Source organism: Diceros bicornis, chromosome 25, assembly GCF_020826845.1.
Source record: "Diceros bicornis minor isolate mBicDic1 chromosome 25, mDicBic1.mat.cur, whole genome shotgun sequence".
Lineage (NCBI taxonomy): Eukaryota > Metazoa > Chordata > Mammalia > Perissodactyla > Rhinocerotidae > Diceros > Diceros bicornis.
Genome location: NC_080764.1, coordinates 10227117 through 10250070, shown reverse-complemented (window position 1 = coordinate 10250070; position 22954 = coordinate 10227117). Strand labels below are relative to the sequence as shown.

The following is a 22954-nucleotide window of genomic DNA, read 5'->3' as shown; positions in this document are numbered from 1 at the left end:
CTTACAGCCAGCCTGGACCGAGCACCCAGGCCTGATCTGAGTTATATGTAATGTAGGAAAGATCTTCCCAAACTCAAGGTCATATGTAGAGCATGCCTCAGATATTTTTTTCATCTCTAATGTATGTGACTTTCTAATATGTTTAGCATTTGCCCTCTCCTTGTCTCCATCCTGCTTATTAAGGCAAATTTGCATAGAAATGGGATCTTGGTTTTCAGGACCATTCACCTGACACTCGTGACCAGTGTCTACTTTAGATACCATGAGGGTGACCCACAGACGCCACATCTCCCTGCAAACTAGAGGCAAGACCTTAATTAGGGGTAGCTTTGCATGTTAAAGTAATGGGGTGAATCAAATCAGCAAATGCATTTAGCTTTCACTAAGGAGGGCAGAATACTCCTTCCCGTGGAGTGGGCCATCCTAGGTCACAGAAACTTTAATTTGCCTTAGATGGACAGATCTTGAAGAAAGTATCCAAAAAGTATATATTTGTATATATTTTTTTGTTTGGAAATAAGTTTTGGCTGGCAATAAAGCTCAGACAGTTAACTGTGACATTTTACTTTGGCTCCTGAAATATTTTTTGCTTAATACCTATCTTTGGGAGTGGTAATATTCATCTCCACAAATTGCTTTCAGGAGACGAAGCAAATGTGGAAAATCAGAGAAACGAGCCCTTTGCTATCACGACCACTGCAGTTGGCGTTAATCCTCAGATTTCCGCGTGCTACACCCTCCCACCGGTAGCCACTTTCCTTATTTACCCAAATCTTGTCACTTGGGCAGAATTTCCCACTGAGAGGACAATTGTGGTCCTAGTTTACCGTTCCCTGAAAGTCAATTAGGTTTCAGGGTTACCAACCTAAAGGGTTTCAGACTTAGGCAAATTTTGCAAAACTTAAGTGCTTAGTAACAGTGTCAAGATTGTGTCCTGACAGTAAGCTGTCTTATCAGAGAACCAAAGGATTTGATGGTCATGGAGAATAAGCATCAAATTTCCCCCATGAGAAGTTTCTAGGAGATGGGAGAAATCAGAAGAACACTTGGGCTGTTTTTGGCCAGGACACCTTTGCTGAGGATAAGTTCATTCCATAAAATTATTTTAAAATATAAATACTACTTAGCTTTATCTTGTGTAACATTTTGCATCTATTATTTAATTTAATCTCACATCCTTATTAGTTGAATATTATGATCCCCATTTTATAGGTGAGGAAACTGAGACTCCAAGAGGTTTAGTTACTTGTACAAGATCATATAGCATTCACCAGCAAAACTCGGACTCTGCTCTCTTTCTATTACATCCCTACTGTCTCCTAAAAAACCCAACCATATTTCATTTGTAGGCTAACTTATTTATCTTCATACAGGTCTCATGTATTATTAGAAGGGGCCAATATTTTAACTCAATTCAGAAATATTAAAATAAAAATTCACAAAATGTATATGGCTTACACTATAATAATAAAATGAGAAATTTGAGTCTCCCAACTCTAAAACCGGAATGCTCTCTACTCTCAAACCATGTGGAAGGACGCTAAGTTCCCCACTGGCCAACGCTGTCTAATTCTCTTAAATGATTCAGATGTAAAAGAGTAAATGGCATCTGTCTAATTAACACTCCCTGGTTAAGTATAGCTGCCAAGGGACAGCCTCGGGGACAGTGTTTACAGAACAGTCTTTCCAGCCCCTCGGGCGTCAAGTTAGAGATGAGAGCAAGTCTCTGTCCTTATCAACCAGAAACAGAGATGCCCCAGAAATGCTGACAGGCCAGGACAAGCGAAAGGAGATGATAGGAGAGAGGAGAGGCCATCGCTGGCCTTCATTTCCTGTTCCTGGCTTTTGGGGATCCAGAGAATGATGCGGGAACCAGATCCTAAAGGCGCTGGCAGGTCTTCCCGAAAACAAGAGCCCTCACTGTGTGCCTGTGCCTCCCTCTCCAGCCCGGAGACATTCAGCCCCTGGCCTACCAACAGCTAAGACTGCTACACGGCCAGCATCTGCTCTGCTGCCCTTCTCCTGGCAGGAAGGCACAATGACCACATTCTGTGTCTTCCAGCTTCACAGGACAACATGGAAGCCATCGCCAAGTTTGACTTCACTGCCTCAGGGGAGGATGAACTGAGCTTTCACACTGGAGATGTTCTGAAGGTAGGTGATGTGGGGGCCAGGAGAACCAGGAGGGTTTAGGTTACTCTGGTCTGGTCCCTGAGTCAATCTAACAATCCACGCCTTTCTTTCTTAAGAGCTACACACAATTCCTTTCAAATAGAGAAGCTCACCTCAATCAAAAGGGTTCCTTCTGAGTAGCCCTGTGTGCTAGCCACCAGGCCAGGTGATGGAAATCCAGTTGGCATAAGCCATCATCCTTGTCCTGAGACGCTTGTGGTCTGGAGGGGGAAAGAAATTCAGCCAAAGGGCTGTCACAGATGTTCTTATTTAAGTGCTTAGGGCACACAGGTGAGGGAGGAATTGATCCCACCCTGAAAGATGGGGTTGTAGGAAGGTGTGGCAACATCAGCTGTCAGGGAATGCAGTGAAGGTGCGTTGGGCTTTTAGCTAAAGCTCAGAGATGAGCAAGCCCACGCGGTGAGCACTGTGAGGTTCAGCATGGCTGGAGCTTACAAGAGGAGGGTGCGGGTGGAGACAGCCTGGGAAAGGCAGCTAGAGGAGACGTGGCTCAACAAAGGCGTGCATACTCGGCCACTCAGGGCTTCTTAAAACTTGTCTTCCGCCCGCACTTGTGTTGTAGTGGCGACTTGCTGAGCTGAAGAGGCCTTGGACTTCTTCCACATTTCATGCACCACACTTATAGACTCTGCACCTTAGACCCTGCTTTGTGCATAAGAGCACAAGCCCTTCAAGAGGCCATTGGGGAGTCTGTGATGCCAATGCCCCCCTGCCTGGCCTCAAGCACCCTCAGATATCCTCATCCCTGGTCCTCAGCAGCCCAGATGGGCCTTCTTAGACTGCCCAGCGGCACTGAGGCCACCATTGTCTCACCACTGAGAATTCCACTTGCTACAGAAAGACCTTTGTTGGTATGTGAGAGGGTGACTCAGAAAGTGTCCATGGAGCACAAACCAGGTGGGATGACTTGGTTTGGAATCTGAACACCCCCACTATTTAGGCTTCTAACTGTTCTCACCTTACAAGATCTGGTAATGTGGTTGCAAAGAGTACGCCTTCAATGTTGGAGCTTCTCAAGGGCAAAATATTGCTTGGGCTGCTGACCCAGGAAAAGGGGACCTTCACTTCTTTGGGATCATACCAAGGTCACAGAAGGATCTGCCACACAGTGGGCAGTCCCTCCCTTCTCTATGGGGTATTGTGACCATGTAATTATCAACCACTCTAGAGCATCCTCCCTCAAAAGAGGCCCAGGGACCAACTCCCACCCCTCATCTCCCATTGCAAACAGAACCTTATACCTTGCTTAAGTTTTCCCTATTCCCTAGAAAAGTAAAAAGTTAAAAAAAGAACTTTCCTCATCTCTGCTTCTCAATCCAGCTCCTAATTTCTTTCTTCTCCTTAGCTGCCAATACTAGGAAGAATTCTCTATGCTGGGTGCCTCCACTTCCTCTCTTCTCATTCATTCCCCTGGAACCCTCTGGAATCTGCCTTTTACCCTCAATGCTCCCTTAAAGTCCATCAGTGATCTCCTTAATGTAGAATATAAGGACCCTACTAAAATGCCTGTAGAATTTGACACGGCTAACTGCCGCTCTCTTGGATCTGAATAGAGTTCCGTCTGACTCCTAAACAACTGTACTCTGCTCTGAATATTTTTCTTTCATGATACCTCTCAAGCAATCCCCGTCTTCACTAGAGAGGAGTCTGATGCAGTAAAAAGGAGCATGGGCTTTGGAGCCAGATAAATCTGAGTTTGAATCCTAGCATACTAACTGTGTGGTCTTGGACCAGTCACTGGACCCCTCTGAGCTTCAGTGTCTTCATCTCTAAGTGAGGCCATATCTATCTTGTGGGGTTGTGGAAAGGATTAGAGGTAATGGTCCCAGCCCAAAGCAGATGCTCAATAAACGGGCACCATATTATCGGTATTACCCATTCCTGCTGCTTCTGACTGTTCAGACTATACCACAGCGCCTTGACTGAACTCATTGCCTCCTGTCTCTTCCTCCTTCAATCATTCTACATACTAGTCCCAGGGGGATCTTTCTAGAAGACAAATCAGATCATATCACTTCCTTACTCAAAAGCATTCAGTGGTTCCCCATTACCAATTGATTGAAATCTAAGTCCTCTGGCCCCAACTCACTGCCCAACTTCATCATGCTCACATGGATGAACATACACACACGTGCATGCACACACACACATCTTTGTGTATGTAATGCCCCAGGTCACACTGCAATATATACACCATCCTTTCTCAGGCTTTCCCCCATACTCTGAATGCCCTTCTCCCACACACACATATTTGACCACGTCTGCCATGGAACCCTCACTAATCTTCCCTCCTCCCCACCTCCCCAGCGAAATCAATCACTCCCTCTTCAGCTCTTCCACAGCATTTCACAGCCACTTATGATCTTGCCTCATATGACAGTTATTTATGAGCAGGCCAAGCCTCCACGCTCTCATGCCCCCTGTACATCCATCTCTCCTTGCTGCCCTTACCCAGTGGGATCCTGATTGTCCATTTACGTGTTGGCTACTCCAGTCACCAAAGCTCTGGAAGGGCAAGGCCAGGTCTGCCTCAGTGTCTAGAACAGCAGAAAGGTGACCCTCCCTAATATTTGATGAATGATGGACTCCTCCACTGACCTGTGAGCTCCCTGAGAGCAGAGCCATGCCGGGTTCGTCTTTGTATCTTCCCAGCATTTAACACATGTCACGGCCCCAAATAGGCTCTCAGTATACATTTCTTGAATTGTGAAATTACATTTCTGTATGCTCATTTAGAATTCCATCAGAAGGCCAGTCCTCTCCTTCTTTTCAAATTCTATCCATTGCAGCTGTAGCAGTGAAGACAAAAGTGGAGAGGGGCTTGTTGGCCGAGCCTCACAGAATGTCTGTGTCATGGCGGTTACTGGCCCTGCCTGTGGGTCTCTATGTACAACTGCAATGCCTGCCCCTCTCCTCCAGAGATGAGTAACACGTCCCAGGATCTTCACAATTGTTTTCAAAGCCAGCTCTTGACAGCCCCAGGAGTTCGCTCCTGGGATGTTCTTTCATATTTGACCTTAAAGGCTAACCGACTAAACAGACTTTTCCACTACAAGGTACCAAAAATGTCTGACCAGCTCACCACCAACCCACCCCCTCCAGACTGTGAGTTCCCCAGGACGAAAGCCCCAGCTTATTCATCTCTGTATTCCCAGCACCTAAGCGCAAACAGTAGGTGCTCACTAGATGCTGATCACAGAAAGGTGAGCAAGATGGTGAACAGAGAACTTCTGCCAAGTGACTTGATTCCACCTCTTCTGTGAGAGAAACATTTGAAAAGTCGGGAGTCGATGTTTTGCCTTCATATCTCAAACCTCTGGACCTGCAGCCACACGCAGCACCAGACTTACATTTCCCACTTGAATTTGTCAATCATTTTAAAAACGTGTCTTGACCCAGTCCACTTCTATCTGCTTCTGTAATGTGTCTAACTTCACCCTATTTCTTTCTACTAAAACAGCGGCCTAAAAGCACTAAGAGTTAATCCTACGTAATTAACTTCTTCAGTACTTCAGATTTCTGCTATGCCTCTAAGAGCTATAATTCCATCCAATTTTAAAATTCTTCCAACTGTACATTTTGTCCTCTTCCCACATCTACCTTATTCTCAGGCCATGTAACCCAGAAAACTATTCTCATAGACAGCATTATAAGAATTAAGATACAGTAAAGTGAAGTGTAAAACCTCATGTGTTTCGGCTGAACTCCTTACTCAGGTTTACATGATGGGTACGAGAGATAGGGGGAACCGAAGAGATGGAGAGATGAGAAGAACAGGAAGTATGGGGCCCAGGGCCAACAACGGCAGGAGGAAACCACCTCCCCCCAAGTACTCTTCTTTGCAGAAAATGAGATTTTTTAAAACCTTGCCTTCAATACACCATAAAAAGCCTGTAAATAGACCTCTCTGGGAACACGATCTCGGGCAGACCAAGCACCAGGTGGCGGGGAAAAATGGCCGGCATTGTGGGATAATCTTTCAGTTGCTACAGGAGGTAGATGGGCGTGAGCCTCGATTACTAAAATTACAGCTGGTTTCAGGTCAGACAGCTAAGTACAAAGTGTGGTTCTTACCATGATGAGCCAATTTCCAAATGGCCTCTTTTACCTCATCCCTGCTCACTTTTGTATTTGCCATTAGCTACCCAGGCCAAACACCGCATTCCCATGTGATGGGAGAAAGGAATTCCAACGCCATGAACTGGGGGGAGATGGCATGGAGTGAAATGTCCCTGTGTTCTTTATGCGACTGCCAGGCACTGGAGTTTCCTGGTTCTTCTTTTGACCTAGATTTTCTGCTCCCCCCACCACCCCCCTCAGCATACACATACCCACACGTCCTTAGTGATACCAACAGTCACATTTGATGTCAGAAACTATGAAGTTTTCTGTTCTCAGCAATTCTAGAACTCAAATATGGGACACACTTTTATTTCCTCAGAACAAATGATTAAACTCAAAACATACACCTATAATACTTTAAAGAACATGTAAACCCTTCCACGTCCTTCAGAGCTGGAGTCCTCCCTTATAAGAACATCACGTTTTACAGAATTGTATTTTAGAAAAGAGCCTACACTTTCTGAAGGACTTTCAGGTTCCAGGGCTCATTTGATCCTCACATCAGCTCCATGAGGTGCTAGCTGGTTATTATTGTCCCTAATTTTCAGACGGCTAATTGACTTGCTGAAGGTCACACAGCTAGTGACAGGGCCAAGCTAGAAACCAGGTCTTCTCATTCCACACTCAAAGTGCTATCTCCTTTCTTCCACCTAGGGAGTGATATTAGAAATAGGCCATTGTTGCTTCTCAATACCCAACTCTCTTTGTTTCTCTTCCCACCTCTGGGAGACAGAAACCCATGGGACCCAGGACTTCAGCTCCACCCACTCTCCGATGACTCTGAAATCTCAACCTCTCTGCTGAGTCCGGACACACATCTCCAACTGCCCACTGAGCTTTTCTTCTCAGACGGTCCTAGGGGCAACTGGGATTCACCCACACGCAATCTGAAGTCCATGAGTTTTTCCTCAGACCCGCTCCTCCTCCTGTATTTTCTATTTTAGTAAAGGCATCACCACCCACTCAGTCTCCCCAGCCAGAAATCCGGAGCCATCCCAGAATCCCCCTTTTCCCCTAGTTGTGCGAACAGTCACGAAATCCCGCCCATTTTGCTTCCTCAATTCCTCTAAAATATGTCCTCACTTCTCAGCCCAGATCCCCTTCCTTTCTCGCCTGGATGGCTACACTCTTCCTACAGTTTCTCCCCAGCTTTACCCCTCCAATCCATCTTCACGCTATGATACAGCACTCTTTTCTTAACTCTAGTTCTTCCCGTGTTATTTCCCCACTTAAATTCCTTTAATGGCTCCCCATAAATTTCAATATAAAAATACAAACTTTTCCACACGGGCCGCAAGGCTCTGTCCTCCGTTCCTTTCTCTCTACCGCTGGGGTCGCGATCTCAACTCCCCTCCAGGCTGAGGCCTTTGTTCCCAGAATGCACTGCACTGCCACCTATCCCGGAAGTAGTTCTTTCGCCATCGGACTTCGCATGGGTAACTCCACTTATCGCCTGAGCAGCCTGATGGCCTCTCCTCTGGGTAATCTTTCCTATCCTTCCTCTGGTTTCCCATTTATTGGAGTAGTTCTCTCAGTTAAGACATTTTCAGCTACAAGAAACAGAAACTAAAAATGACAAACGATAATGAAGATTTATCAGTTCTCACACAAAGTCCAGAAGTAGGGGGGCTACTGGGTAGCTAATTCAGCGGCTCAATGACATCATGAAGGTTCTTTCCCTCTTTTTGCTCTGCCATGCTCGTTTGGAATTATTGTTTGACACACTTTAGACACATTCTCAGTGAGGGGTGGGAGGCAAATAGTTGTCTTTTAACAGTGAAACTCACTTTCTGAAATAACCAGAAGCCACACAGAGCCAAGTCTGGAGAGTCATATGAGTAATCAAGGTAGGTAATAACATTTGGGGTCAAGGTCAAGGTAGGACCATATAGTAAGAGACAGAACTTCTGGTTTTGCCTGTGATCTGGCTCTAAAAGCAAGTTTAGAAAAGGCACTCCAGATATCTTGAGTTATGTCCAAATTGTGAAACACATGGAGTGTGAACACAAAGAGTTACTGTTTCCAAAGCTGTCCCCATTTGGATGTTTGAGTTTTAATCTGCTGGTTTGAAAAAATAAGAACAAATTTAATTTTTAAAAGGTTCCTGGTTATCTAGCAGAGAAGAAAAAACCATGGAATAGCTGCTTTTGCCTTCCTACCATCTTCCCAGATGAGGAGCTTAAGGTGCTGAGATCTGGGACACATGAATTTCCAAAATAAAAGGAGAAAGGGGTTCAGGGAAGCCCCTGAGTACTGAGTCTGGGAGGCCATGCCACAGTGGGGTAACATGACTGGGTGGTACAAGTGGACAGAAATAGCTTGGGGTCAAGAGAAGCCAAACTCCAAAAATGAATCTGCTGCTGCCCCAGTAGAGCATCATGTGGTTTCTTTGGCTTATTTTCCTCTAAGTCCAAAAGGGCATTCTTTGCCCTGCAACCTCTTTCTCTTGTTTCTTGGTGTCCTCTCTGCAGTGTCTTTGTCCTTCCTTCTCTTTCATGTAGATCTTAAGTAACCAAGAGGAGTGGTTCAAGGCGGAGCTTGGGAGCCAAGAAGGATATGTGCCCAAGAATTTTATAGACATCCAGTTTCCTGAGTAAGTATTTCCAGCCTGCTGAGATGGGCCTACCCACACACACTCTCCTTACTTTTTCAGTAGTCACTAAAATTATCCATGCACACCCAAGATACTGTCAAAAATGGTTGTCTCTGGAGAGGGAACCACTCAGCTGAAGGCCAGGAGTGGGAGAGAGATTTGCATTTCACTGCATTCCCTTTTGAATTTCATACCACGTGCATGTATTGCCTATTTTAAGTTTATAAGCTAAAATCATCTATAATTGTAATCACAGGGTTTCCAAGAATTCCAGGGGGGTCGCTTTTGGCCTCCCTACTTCAAGAGCCGCCACTCTCCCAGCCTACCTTCCATCCTAACCAAGGATCCCAGACAGCTCTGGGCCCTAATCAGGGTGTAGATACTCCTTGCCTTCCTTACACCCTGCTCACAGCAGTGCAAGAAGTCCGTGGGAGAAAAGGGGAAATTCCCTTTATAAAGAGGAAACTGAAAATTTGAGATTGGGTCTCATTTGTCTCAAGAATTGACCACAAGGGTTAGATAGAAATCTAATCTTGTCTGAAAGTCAGGGTGTAGCTCAAATAGCATAGGTTTGTTAGAAAACCAAAGTGGTGTTGGCGACCCTGGTGAGGAGCAGCAGCACCACTCATAATGAACCAGTCCTGACCACTGAACTGTAGACTGGCCACTGACCTCAGCTGGCCCTTGCTGCTGCCCTGTGACCTTCCAAATGACCACGTGGGGTCTGTCATCCCTTCCTCGCTCAGCAAACCTCCAGCCCCTCCCCTGCTGCACTCTCAGTGGAGGGCCTTGCTTCCAGGTTCACTGGGACAATGGAAGCCACCAGAGAAGCCCCTCTACCCCACTTACCACCTGACTCACTGCCTCCACCCACCCCCTGCAACTGCACTCAGACACTGCCTTTCCTGCAGCTGTTTGGAAAGAACTGTCTGTGCTTCTAGCAGAAATTCTCCCTTTTCTCTTCCATGTCGACTTTCTTTCCCTCTCTGCTGGATCATTCCCATTAGCAAACAAAGATGCTGCAATTCTCCCGTCTTACCAGAAAACAAAAGGAAACTTAAAAGCTCTTGATCCCAAATCCCCTTCCAGCTACCACTATACTTCTTCAAAAGAATTATTTATATTTGCTGTCTCTAACTCCTGTCCTTCCATTCTCTCTGGAACCCCCACAACTCCTTCGAAATCTTTCTATCAAGGTCACAGTGAACTACCAGTCCCAGTGGTTGATTCTCGGCCATCATCTCAGCACGATTTGATGTGGGAGATCTTTGCCTCCTGTTGAAACACTTTCTTCATTTGGCTTCTGAGACATCCTTTCTCCTGGTTCTCCCACCACCTGGCTGCTCCTCCTCCCTCTCCTTTGCTGGTTTCTCCTCATCTCCCCAATCTCCTTTAGGCTTAGAATTTCCCCCTCCCAGTGAGGTCCTCCCCATCACCACATTTTAAATTACTCCCCCACTCCCCATTCCTCCTTTTTGTTTGCATTTTCTCTATGGCACTTATCATCATGTGACATACTATAGAGTTTAATTATTTTGTTGTTTATTGTGTGCCCCCACCCCACTAGAATGTAAGTTTGATGAGAGCAGGAGTTCTTGTCTGTTCTGCTCACCGCTACATGCCCAGTGCCCAGCAGAGGGCCCAGTACACTGTAGATGTTTAATAAAAGCTATTAAATGAATGAATAAATGATTTTGGAAGATATGTAATATTGAAGCCCTGGCCACTCATTTAATATGTAGAGTGTGGACATTTTTTCACATCTTGAAAGAAGTCACTTATCAAATTCCAATTGGAGGACAAATGTGTATTTTCTAAACAATCCCCTCACTGCTTGCTGCCTCTTCTGAAATATTTCCTTTGAGGTATGGCTGGCTTGGAGCACATCCCATTCTTGTTCCCATCCCCTTTATGTTTCCTGCACAAGGCCATGCTGTGGGGGTGGCTTGTTCACCCAGAGGGTTGGTTGGCAAATACTCTGGCAGGATCTCCAGGCAGATGACCGACCACCAGAAACCTCCTGCTTCCAGTCCCTCAGAGCCCAACAAGCCTGCCCCTGCAGTTCCAGGTCTGGAATAAGGACATCCTTCCTGCCGCCCCTGTCTGGAGTTCAGATCCTAAATTCTAAACAGCACAGGGATGGCCGGCCCCGTGGCTTAGCGGCTAAGTGCGTGCGATCCGCTGCTGGCGGCCCGGGTTCGGATCCCGGGCGTGCACCGACGCACCACTTGTCCGGCCATGCTGAGGCCGCGTCCCACATACAGCAACTAGAAGCATGTGCAGCTATGACATACAACTATCTACTGGGGCTTTGGGGGGAAAATAAATAAATAAATAAAAATTATAGAGAGCACAGGGAATTGCTCACAAAGGAATCCAAAGCTGTGGCCTGCTGGACCTTCACTTGAAAGGGACGCACATCCTAGCCTTGCAGCGGCAGCAATTAGAGCAGCCACCTTGAAGAAGTGGGACACGGTCCCACCTTTGGCTGCTGAGTGATTGCAAACACTCTGCTTTTCTCTGGTTGAGAGCGGCTTCCGGCCTGCCGCCCTGAGGCTGGAGCCCCTGGCTGCCTTGCCGCTGTGGAAGAGCTTGGCCTTTTTCACACATGCCGAGCTGCCGCAGCAACAATTCCAGAGGCTGCCACCCTGCCTGCTCCCCTAAAAGAGTAGTTTCTACTTTTCCGCAGTAAAGATGATTTTCCAGCCTGGATTTTCAGGGAGGGCCCAGGAGCTGGCTGTGTAGACTCTGCTTTCTGGCTGCAGCCAGCCTCGCTCATGTCCACGTGTGTAGGGCTCCCTGGGTGCCTTGCAGCCTCTGCCGGGCACACTGAGCAAACTCCCATAAGCTGCATGCCACCCAGGTCGCATGGGCCCCTGAGCTGTAACTCTCCTTCTGGGCCCCTGAGGTCTCAGCCCGGGAACAAGCGCCCAGGACCCTTCCCAGTTCCACCCAGTGGCCCCAGTGCCTGAAGCCGTCCTTTCCCTCCTGTCCCTGCAGTTCTTTCCTAGCGACATCCCTCACACAGCTGCCAACAGGTGGCCGCTTCCCGCAGTGAGTCACTCCCACACTGTCCCATTTTGGTGCAGTGGCACATTTCCATGATTCAGGCTCTCCAAGCTGGAGAGAGACCTCTCCTAGAGAGAAGGAACAAAGAGGATGCGTCAAGGGGAACACTCACTGGCCTTGCCTGAAAACTGCCTGGAGCATTTGTTTGGTTTCAAAAGCTCCTGGCCCCCTTTCGCCTCTCTCTGCTCTCTGTGACCAGTCCCCTGCCTCTCTTCCTTTGTGTCTTCTCTCCTCCGCTTCCCCCTCCTGGCACTCTGGTGTCTCACTAAGATCCTCTGGTTTTATCTCACCCAATAGATGGTTTCACGAAGGCCTCTCGAGACACCAGGCAGAGAACTTACTCATGGGCAAGGAGGTTGGTTTCTTCATCATCCGGGCCAGCCAGAGCTCCCCAGGGGACTTCTCTATCTCCGTCAGGTACTGTCCGTTCCGACACTGTCCTGACCCAGACTGCTAAAGCTGTGAGGTGACTTCTTGAACGTGATCTATTGCTCAGGAGCTTGGCTCATCAACTATGTTGCCATCAATTTCCTTCCCACATGTACATAACTCCTTGGTACATTGGTTTGTGGCCAAAATTATGTGTACATTCATCTGCCTCCCCCTCTAGCCCAGGTGCTTCTACTTCACCTTTGTGCCTTGTACCCAGTAGGTACTCAATGAGTGTTTATGGAAGGAAGTGAGGAGGGAGAGGGAAAGGAGAACTCCCAATCGTCCACTTCTGTCTTGGGGTTTAAATCTTAACCTTTTCTTTTACTACTGGTGCATGTCTGAAGAAGGGTCAGAGAAAAATGAAAACCCCAAATCCTTGTGGTAGGACGCATATGCAGTTGTAGGGGGCCGCACAAAAAGAAGGGCTACCTCAACCCACTGTAATACACCAAAGCTGAGAGCAACAGAGCAGAGCGGGGAGGGCTGGGGGGCGGGGGTGGGGACCGTAACAGCAAAGTCTTGCTAATGTGCAGCCCTCAGGAGGAAGTGACTCAGTCCAGGCATAAACATGACATAGCCCCACACTTGGAAACCCCAAGTCTGAACACACTGCATGTGGTCAGCGTGTCGGGGAATGCAAGTCATGTAGCCGACTTGGTGACCGCACGTGAAAGTGCAAGAATTAATGCTGTATAGGTGACAATCTGGACAGTGAAACCTTACTGTCAAGTTAATTGACAGGAAATGCTGGTCTGGATTATTCAGCATATTTTGTAAGGCAAGCAGCTTTAGTGCTTTAAGTACATAAATCCAATCTCGGATAATAAGCTGAGGCCACTTTACTATTCAGAAAGAATAGATATTTTAAGGAATAGGTCAGAAGGACCTACAAATAATGGGTCAACCATTTGTATGCACATGTGCCTCTAATGTACTCAAAAATAGCTTGGTCTCCTTAGCATTGCTCTCGCAATTTTGCTTAAACTCTTAATTTTCTTTAACTAAAACTTTCTTTTTCACAGCTTGGGTGATAGCAAATTTTTGCTCAGGCCAATATTGACATACCACAAATTCTAAACTTGTCAGGTCTTAATTAATGATATTTTGCTCTATTAATAAATCTTACAAGTCAAATCTATTTCTTAAGGGCCTGGATTATAGACTGCACGAAGTTAATTGTTACATGGAAGGACATCTCTTGGTGCCTTTGGTTTGCATGAAGTTGACTCTGGTTTTTTTCAGCTAGGAATTATGGTTTATATTTTCTTGATTAGGGTGAATTCTACGAAATGCCAGCCTTGACTTCTGCCACAGTCTTCCCCTGCTATTGAGGCAATGCAGCTTCTTGTTATGGTGGTTATTACCATAATCATTATTACATCTTCTGCAGAAATGTAGTATGATATATTCCAAAGCAAAATCATTTGTATTTATTTATACATCTGCTTTCTGTCATGGGCAGATAATTAAGAGCTAATTATAGTACTATCACTTAGCATTTGTTAAGGGTCTGAGTCACTAGACTTTAGAGTCTGGAACCCTGAGTCACATCTTTTTCTCTGCCCCTCTCAGAACAGTGGCCCAGATGACCAACTGCAACCCTGACATCCATCCTCTCAGCTCATGAGAGTGCCAGGTTTAATGTTTCTCACTCTGAGTTCTTTAAGAGGTGGTGGATGAATAATTATATCACAAGAATATTTCCTCCTCCTCACCCAGATGTGAGGAGTAATGACTATGAGTTGAGCCATATGTCATTGTTGGTGTTAGAGCGAAGAAAGCACTTGTTAGTGACCAAAACCAAGGGGAAAACCATGCAGTGATTGCCAAGTATTGGTTACCACCCCAAAGCAGCCAAGCAGAGGTCACTGCATGGGTTCACCTGGCTATGAGCAGAGCCCAGCACATAAGATGAGACTGAAGATCAGAATTCCTGTCCCCTCTGAACACAGACCACTAAATCCATCCCTGAGAAACCTCCACTAACCTTCAGAGGTATCTTTACTCTCCAACACTCTTTACATTCTTGACCTCTCTGCTGAATCACGTAATCGGCATTATTAGTGCCAGTTTATTTTTAGATATAAATGTATGTCCATTTGACAAATAAACTTGACATCTAAAAGAGAATGACTTGGTCATGGAGAAAGACAGGAGCTATTAGTAAAGGCCTAGTCTCCTTGTTCCCAGTGAATAAAATCCAGTTTCTCCTCCCCGGTATAAATGTGCCCCATCACTTGTGAGTCCAGCTATGTCAAAAGGTGGCAATCTAAAAGAAGTTAGCCTGTGTACATGGTGTGACAGGCCCAGCTCACTAGACAGGAGTCAGAGAGCTGGGGGTCTTGTCTCAGCTCTGCCACTCACTCACGGCAACCTTGACCAAGCCCCTCCATCTCTCCAAGCCTCAGTGTCCTCATCTGTAACATGGAAACTTAAGGTTAAATAATCTCTGAGGTCCTTTCCAATAAAACTCTACAATTCTGTATAACACTTTTTCCCCAAAAAGCTCAAAATATTTTGTAACCTTATTTATGCAAAACATAAACCAAGACCAAGAGATCTCCACTATGTAGCGAACAAAGCATGACAAATTTCTCAAGGCAGTCTCTTACTGTCCAGAGCTGGTTTATGGGCTAAAAGGAGCTGGTTCAAAGTTTTCTGATAACAAAAAGATAATGGGGGCTTGAAAAACCTCTCCCCTCTGAGTCTTGGCAGAGTCCTTAGCATTGTACAGGACTCAGGAGTTGCCATGTTTCACAAAAACGTTGTAAAAAGGTCCTTGACCTCATAGTCTTTAAAGCACTTCAAACGTTTTTTTCCTTGTAAAAGGTCGGCTCCAGTGTCAGAAGACAGATTACCTTCTGCTGATGTAAAAATCACTTCTAATGCAGCCTGTCCTGAGTGCTCCCTTCCACAAATCTCCCCCTAAGCTTGACTGCGCCAGCCACCTGCCCAGCGATATCTCATATCTCCATTTCCTGCCCAAACAGAACTCCAGCATCCCTGCATGCAGTCGGCCCTGGAGGCAGGGATATTGTCACCATGTAATATATAATTTGGATTTGCCTTGATCTCTAGGCATGAGGATGATGTTCAGCACTTCAAGGTCATGAGAGACAACAAGGGTAATTACTTCCTGTGGACAGAGAAGTTTCCATCCCTAAATAAACTGGTGGACTACTACAGGACGACTTCCATCTCCAAACAGAAGCAGATCTTTCTGAGGGATAGAACCCGAGAGGATCAGGTACGCTGCAGGCCCCAATCAGCCCCAATCTAGAGATCTTAGGCAGCTTGAGTGCTACAGGAACCATCAAGACAATGCATTTGGTGGGTATGTCCTCTACGTATTCTGAAAGACAGAATAGCTCTGAAGTCAGGTCTCAGTTTAAATTCTAGCTTAGCACTGCCTAGCTATGTGACTTTGGAAAGTTCTCCAATCCTCAGTTTCCTCATCCATGAACTAGGAATGATGGTGATATCTCCCTCATAGGATGGTTATGAAGGTTAGAGAATATGATGTATCCCCTTCCCTTACATCATTGCTAATAACACTACAGCACTCAATAAACATTAGCTCTTAATTGTAGATGCTGTTATTTTGTTATTCACAGACATTACTACATCTCAGTTTTCAGCCTAGCTCAGGAGTTGCCCAAGGATGAAGGAGCCAGGGGGTTACATACAGAGATTAAATTAGAGAGCAGCCTGGAGTCTAGGACTAAAGAAGCAGGTAGACCTTTGTGACAGAACTGGGGGAGAGGAGGGATTGGAGAAGAAATTGGGCCTGGAATTCTTGCTCTTGGAACAGTTTGGAATATAGATATTGTTTTAATAGAAAATGCATCAGACAGACCTGGCTTTAAATCCTGATTTCATCGCTCACTATCCTTATTACCTAGCCAAGTTAAGAAACCTTTCTGAGTATCAGTTTTCTCATCTGTAGAATAGAGAGAATGTAATACCTCCCTCACTGGGCTGTCATGAGGATTAAAGGAGATAATATAATTATAGCACTTGCCACAGGGTCTGGACGATCGTTGGCTCTAAGGAAATGTTAACTTGCTTCCCATAAGTAAATTCACACACAGACAATTTATAAAATATTTTTCAAAGGAAATATCATGGTTATAAGAGATGGATATTACAAGAAGAAGCATTGGCTGGACTAAAATCCCGGGAAGAGGTTATTTGAAGGCATTGAGACTTTCAAAGCAACATGCGCTTAGGGGAAGTAAAGAAAGCCATCCCTTTCGAGGAATTGGTTGATTTTAAGCCTGAGAAATTACAGTCAAATGAGAAAAGGGTGTTCCCACCAAGTGCACACAAAAGTTGAGAAAGAAAAACAACGGTTAACCAAGACCTTGTGAATTGTTCTAACCAGGAAATGGACAGAGGTATTAATTTACCAGGATGTGCATGCAGAGATGAGAGGCAACAGAAAACTGCGTTAATTTGGAATAAATGAGTTCATATTCGTAAAGTGCTTAGAACAGTGCCTAGCAGATACTAAGCCCAGGGCCCTGTGTAATTGTTTGGTAAATAAAAATAACAAAGTATCTCTGAGTCACGAGGTCGTGGTGGCATTAAGGAGAAAGGCCTTGCTCCTTCCCAGCATGCCCTGCGGCTGGCCTGGTTTCCATGGTGCTGCACGTGTTGCTGTTTGAGTCTCTGTCACCAGGCTATAAATGACAGTTCAGAATCATACAAAGTCAATAGCAGAGCTTATCTGGAGAGTAGGATGTCCAGCGGTGTGGCAACATGCGATAAGGAGGGGTGGCATTGTGTCAGTAAAATAGAATATTTAAGCTTGATTATACAGAGAAAAACAAGCCTGCTAGGAATGGGCTAAATGGTACGAGGTGGAAAGTGTCAGTCTGTGAACCAAAGACCCAGAATCCCCAAACTGGGAGAATCTGAGAATGCGGAGGCCACCTTTGAAATTGTGAGAATCTGAACCATCGGTTCTCTTTCAGCTGCCCCCACCCCATCAGCTGTCTCCTGGGGCTGTCGTAAACAAAGTCTAGGAACAGCGGCCTGAAGAGTAGGGTAAGGCGAGGAGATGCAGGAGGAAGATGGGTCTGCATCATCTCTGTTCTCTCCCAGGGTCGCCGGGGCAACAGCCTGGACCGGAGGCTCCAGGGAGGCCCACATCTCAGTGGGGCTGTGGGAGAGGAAATCCGGCCCTCAATGAACCGGAAGCTGTCAGATCACCCACCACCCGCTCCCTTGCAGTATCCCCCGGGACCGCCACCACAGCAGCAGCGGTATCTGCAGCATCACCATCTTCATCAGGTATCTTGAAAGAATGAAGTGGGCCATAGTGAGGTGGGGAAGAGGACCTGCTCTCCCCCCAGGCTCAGGCCACCTTGTCCCCACTGCCACTTAGTGTGTGAAAATGCCCCGCAATGCTGGAAACAACCACAGCAAATAAATGCTGGGTCTGTTGTGGTCCCAGAACTGTTGGCCAGGAGAGGAATATCCCAGGCCTGGCCCAGCCTCATCAGGTCTCACAGAGTTCATAAAGAAGATCTGGGCCCCTCAAATGGCAGAAATATGATATGGAAACTGCTCTTGGCGAAGAAGCCTCTGTGAATTAAATGGCTCCATGCCTGAACACACACATACATTCTGACCCTGGGGACTCAGTGAACAATTGCTTCGTTTTCCTATCAGCACAATTCCAAATCTATTCATGCCCCTTAACCCATCTGGCTGTCAAGATCCACAAGAAAAACGGATTAATACCTGCAATGGAGCCTTGCTTATTTATTTATTTATCCCCCGCTTTGTTCCAGATGGGATTTGAGGCGGCTTACCAAAATGGACAATACAGCCAGATAACATCGTTCCTAAATTCCTTAGCAGGGCATACAAAGTCCTTTGTAGCTGCCCATATCTGTTTCCCCAGCCTCATCTCCCGCTACCCCCGGCTACTCCCCACGCAAACACACATTCCAGCAATGCTGCACCACTTTTAGTTACCTGAATGGCCCATTGCATTTTCTCTCGTGCCTTTGAGGCTTTTTACGTGCCTTCACCTCTTCCTGAACTGCCCTTTCCTGGCCCATCCTACTCCTCCATTAAGCTGGAGTTCAAGAATCACTCCTCTGTGAAGCCTTCCGTGATTACCCAGGCAGACTTAGACACTCTTCTCTCTGCTCACTTATCACTCAAATGTGTATGATTCCCCCTCTAAACTAATGCTCCATGAAGACAGGGACTTTCTCTTTCCAGCTACATATCCCCAGTACTTAGGACAGTACTAGACATATGGTAGGTGCCTGATAAACATTCCTTGACTGAAATGAAATCTGGCATCATCTTCACAATCTAAGACCCCTTTGTCATCCTTCCCCATCTCTCCATCATCTAGGGCTTATTATCATCATCAGTAAGTATTCTTGGAACAGTGGCTGTGTCCATGACATCAAGCGAGGCACTGGGGGAGCCTGTGTGGGATGCTTCTGGCAGTGTGGTGACGGATACTCTGTTGCATCTGTTTCCAGGAACGCCGTGGAGGCAGCCTTGACATAAACGACGGACACTGTGGCTTGGGCATGGGTGGCGAAATGAATGCCGCCCTCATGCACCGGAGACACACAGACCCGGTGCAACTCCAAGTGGCTGGGGTATGTGAACTCCCCTCTCTGGGCTCAATGGAGGAGGCAAGAGGGCCAATTAGAGAAATGGTTAGTCCTCCAGGAGAGATGTCAAACTGCGCGGAGCTCAGATAGAAGTGGTGGGAACCCAGCAAGTGACAGTCGGGGGAGAGTTCCGGGACGGAGCTGATCCCAGCCTAGCACCATCCAGTCTGTCGTTCTCAGTTTGGCCGTCGGGCCTTGCCTGTCCTCATATTTCTTGGCTCAGATTATAGTGGAGGGAGATCTGTTACCTTTATCACTGAGATCCATCTTGACTCAGTTGCAGTAGCACCAAGAGCTGTTAGTTTGGGCATGCTGCCGTTCTGTTTGTCACTTGAAGAAATTAAAAAGACCACCTATTGTTGTAGGAGAGTAGTTCTCAAGGATTCTCTTCGAACCTTGGAGAATAACATCTTTGTCGGTGAAAGTCCTGAGTCTCAAGAATCACTCTGATGAGTTCTGATAACTTCATGCTCAGGGCTGTGCATCCGGGGTCTGCTTTCAGTGGCAGCAGGGTTTGAAATGTCTCTGGAAAGCCATACATCAGCCTTCTGGGTGGGCTGCTCAGGGAGGACTTCGTCTTGGTGTCGGAGCCAGCAGATCCTCTTCTGTGTGACAGTGGCTCTCAAGGCCAGTCCACGGGCTCAGCAGGACCCCTCTGTGTTTTACCCCAACAGCGAGTGCGGTGGGCCCGGGCGCTGTACGACTTTGAGGCCCTCGAGGATGACGAGCTGGGATTCCGCTGCGGAGAGGTGGTGGAGGTTCTGGATAGTTCCAACCCGTCCTGGTGGACTGGCCGCCTGCACAACAAGCTGGGCCTCTTCCCTGCCAACTACGTGGCCCCCATGACCCGATGAAGCCCTTCTGGAGCAGTCAGAGGCTTTCGTCTGAAGCTGCCTGCAAGAGAGGGGGCAAGGAAGAAAAGTTGGGACTATATACACGTATATATATGTGCGTGTATGTGTGTATTTACACATACACGCACATATATATATGCCTGTGTATACACACATTTTATAATAGTAATTTATTGGCAATTTAGTTGGATAATTAGTTGATATGAAAGGAACTCAGGTGGGGAATTATATTCATACTTGTTTTTCTACTCCCCTCAGCGGGTGTGCGGAAGGCAGTAGGGAGCTGGGAAGTGGGGGGCAGGGAAATGAAATTGAAATTCCTCCTGTCCTTAAGATGGCACCGCTTCCTCATTGTTTGGGGAATTTTCACAGAGAGGAGCTATGCAGAGATCCACACCCTGGCGTTGGACCAGAACCACAGGGCAGAGTTGAACCTGGACATGGTGGGGCATGTTCTGGCTCACCTTCAGGCCCTACTCACCTCCAGGGTTTGCAGGGCAGCTTCCCTCCTGTTCTCCAAGGGTGGGCACCGCTGGATTGAGAATTAAGGTGCAGCCACACAAGTCTGAGCTGGGAGCGGGAAGGGGTGTGAAGGCAGGACTGGAGCAACCCGTGTCCCGAGGCCTGGGCAAGGTTGGCCTCCTGGTCGCTGCTCAGCTGAGACCTTCATCTCCCTCAAAGGAATGTTCCTCGGCTAATCCTCTTCCTTGTGGCTGACATGGAGAAACAGAGACAGTGAGGAGCCAAGACTGGGAAATGGAGGGGTTTTTCACAAACCTCCCAGTGGCTTACTTGAGTGGAACCTCCATTTCCCTGGCTTTCAGGAAAGCAGCGTCCTAGATTCTGTCAAGTGCCTGGAGAAGCCTTGCCTGAGAATGCGGATTTTAGAGCCATTGTTTTATGTTACGAGGGTGTCTCTTTGGGGCTCTGTTTGTTTTCCCTCTTGATTTTCTGTGTTTTGAAGATGCTTTGCCGAGTGGCACAGAGAGAAGCCCACTCCATCTGAGCATTGACCAGCAATTGGTTGATTGACTGATTGAACAGGACCCTGGGAGGGAGCTGGCTTTGAAATGAACTTCCTGTTCCATCTGACTGTTGGACCACTGCTGTCCCCTAACCCGGGTCTGCACCTGGGGAGAGCAACCCCACTGCCACTGTCTGTCCTGGTCACCTCAGAATAGAATTGTGTTTCCTAGTGCTCACCCTGGGGGCGTGAAGCCACACCAGCCTGGCTGGGGAGAAGGAAGCTCAGTGTTTTAGTGGAGCCTGGGAGCAAATATGCCTGCACGGAGGGCACTTAGAAGGGTGTGTGTGTGCGTGTGTGGGTGTGTGTGTGTACTGAGACGTGAAAGCAAGGATTGGGGTGAAAGTGTTGGTGAGGGAGCATGTGGGTGAGTGGGGGCCTGTTCCTTTGTCTTCTTCCCCAGTCCTTCCAGCTCTAAGGAGGGTCGGGGGCAGCCATTATCGAAGGTAAAATAAGAAGAAAGAGTTTCTGACTCAGAAGTAACAGTCAGTGTAACGTAGGCTGTGTCCCTTTGACTCTGAATCCTACGATTCTCTGATCCCCACGTTGCCTTTAGAGAAAAAGGGAACAAGAAGGGCCTCTGTGGTGGGTCTTGGGAGGGAAGAGAAAATAGCCTGAGAGAGGTGGGGGGAGTCGAGCGTGAGTGCGGAGCCTCTCGCAGCCTTTGGAAATGAAAGCATGGAGAGGAAGAGGGAGCGCAGACATTTCAAAAGATCAAGGAGCAGCGTGAGAGACACAAAGGGAGGGGAAGGGAGCAGGAGGTTAAGTAGGACAAGCAAAGACGTTGGAGTACGGCGTCCGCGGCCGACCACGCACCGAAGGGGGGACCCAGGCAGGTGGGGAAGGAGGAATTAGAGCAGAGAAATGAGCACCGAGGAAGGCAGAGGGCAAAGACACCACAGGGATGAAGACAAAAGAATAGGGAGGGAGAGAACAAAGACGAAGAAGACCTATAAGCTATTTTGGTGCTAGGTAACGTGAACGTGTTACAGTAAATAAAAGCCAAAAGTAATGTTTGATTTTACAGTATTTAGAAAGCATATGCTTTAAGCAGCCCACAAACTTCATCCACTTTTCTGATTATGTGGGAGGACCAGCCCCAGTGCAGGCAGAGGGAAACGATTTGGTTCCAGCCTGGATTTTGTGCCTTGAAACACTTCTCAAGAAGCAAGAATAAAACAAGTGCCCTTGTTTGCTGGGCTGTGTCTGGTGTCTGTGTCACACACCTCTCTGGTGGGAGGCAGGGGTCATTGGCCTGGAGGGGCTGACCACACAGTGTGGGCACAGCTTTCAGAATCCCTGGAACTGGGCGCTCTGTTCCACTAGAGGCCATTGTGGGAGTATTTTTAATTGAGGTGCGAGAATAGCCTTGCCCCCGCTCATCACGTGGCCCGATTCCGAGGGAAGCAAGAGTCACCCTGACCGCCCACAGAGAACAAGGGCCCTTAGGGACCAAGCCAAGAGGACAAAGACCGCACTGTCTGCACTGTGGGGGAGGGGATGCTGACTCTCCTTGGCCTCTGGTGCTGCCTGGGGGAGCATGTGGCGTTGCTTTCCACCTGACAGCATTTCAGCACCAGGGGCGAGTCCACCTAGGGCCCTCACCAGCCACACAACCAGCAAACAGCACCTTGTCTCTGAATTCTGCTGAAATGCTCTGCTGTGATTTGGGAGCAGGGAACTTCCAGAGAAAATCCAGTTCCTGTTGGACCAGTTCAGTTTTCCTAACCGCTTGCTGAGGCTTGCTGCAACTCAAATATCTGGCACCTGCCATGGCCTTAGGGTGATCTGAGGCCGGTGCTTCTCACCACTACTGTGCCTACGAATTGCCTGGGGAGTATGTTAAAACGCAGATTCTGATCCAACCCTGTATTTCTACCAACCTCTGAGGCGATGTTGCTGGGCCCACAGACCACACTTAGTAGCGAGGGCAAAGAACTTGGCAGTAGCTACACAAACCTAATTGGATCTCTTTTCTGGGGATATTCAGGCATTTTTCTTCATTGCTAACAGGTAAGTC

General features: G+C 47.3%; 2 protein-coding genes across 4 annotated transcripts in view; one reads left to right on the top strand and one right to left on the bottom strand.

Moving 5' to 3' along the window:
* The window catches only part of ENTHD1 (ENTH domain containing 1), a 187121-nt gene extending 174764 nt beyond the window's left edge, over positions 1-12357 (bottom strand). Inside the window, exon 1 of the mRNA XM_058568317.1 lies at positions 12319-12357. The gene's annotated coding sequence lies outside the window, so the exon portion shown is untranslated. The remainder of the gene's footprint in view (positions 1-12318) is intronic.
* Positions 1-22133, top strand: part of GRAP2 (GRB2 related adaptor protein 2) — a 62149-nt gene extending 40016 nt beyond the window's left edge. For 2 of the 3 annotated variants that reach the window (XM_058568318.1, XM_058568319.1), the window contains exons 2-8: positions 2063-2154; positions 8817-8908; positions 12275-12394; positions 15488-15656; positions 17516-17704; positions 18919-19041; positions 19731-22133. In XM_058568318.1, the coding sequence (XP_058424301.1) occupies positions 2077-2154; positions 8817-8908; positions 12275-12394; positions 15488-15656; positions 17516-17704; positions 18919-19041; positions 19731-19910 (951 nt within the window). In that variant the 5' untranslated portion in view covers positions 2063-2076 and the 3' untranslated portion in view covers positions 19911-22133. Of the gene's footprint in view, positions 1-2062; positions 2155-8816; positions 8909-12234; positions 12395-15487; positions 15657-17515; positions 17705-18918; positions 19042-19730 lie in introns of those variants that run through there. The other variant, XM_058568320.1, reaches the window with a different exon arrangement.
* Positions 22134-22954: the final 821 nt, after the last annotated feature.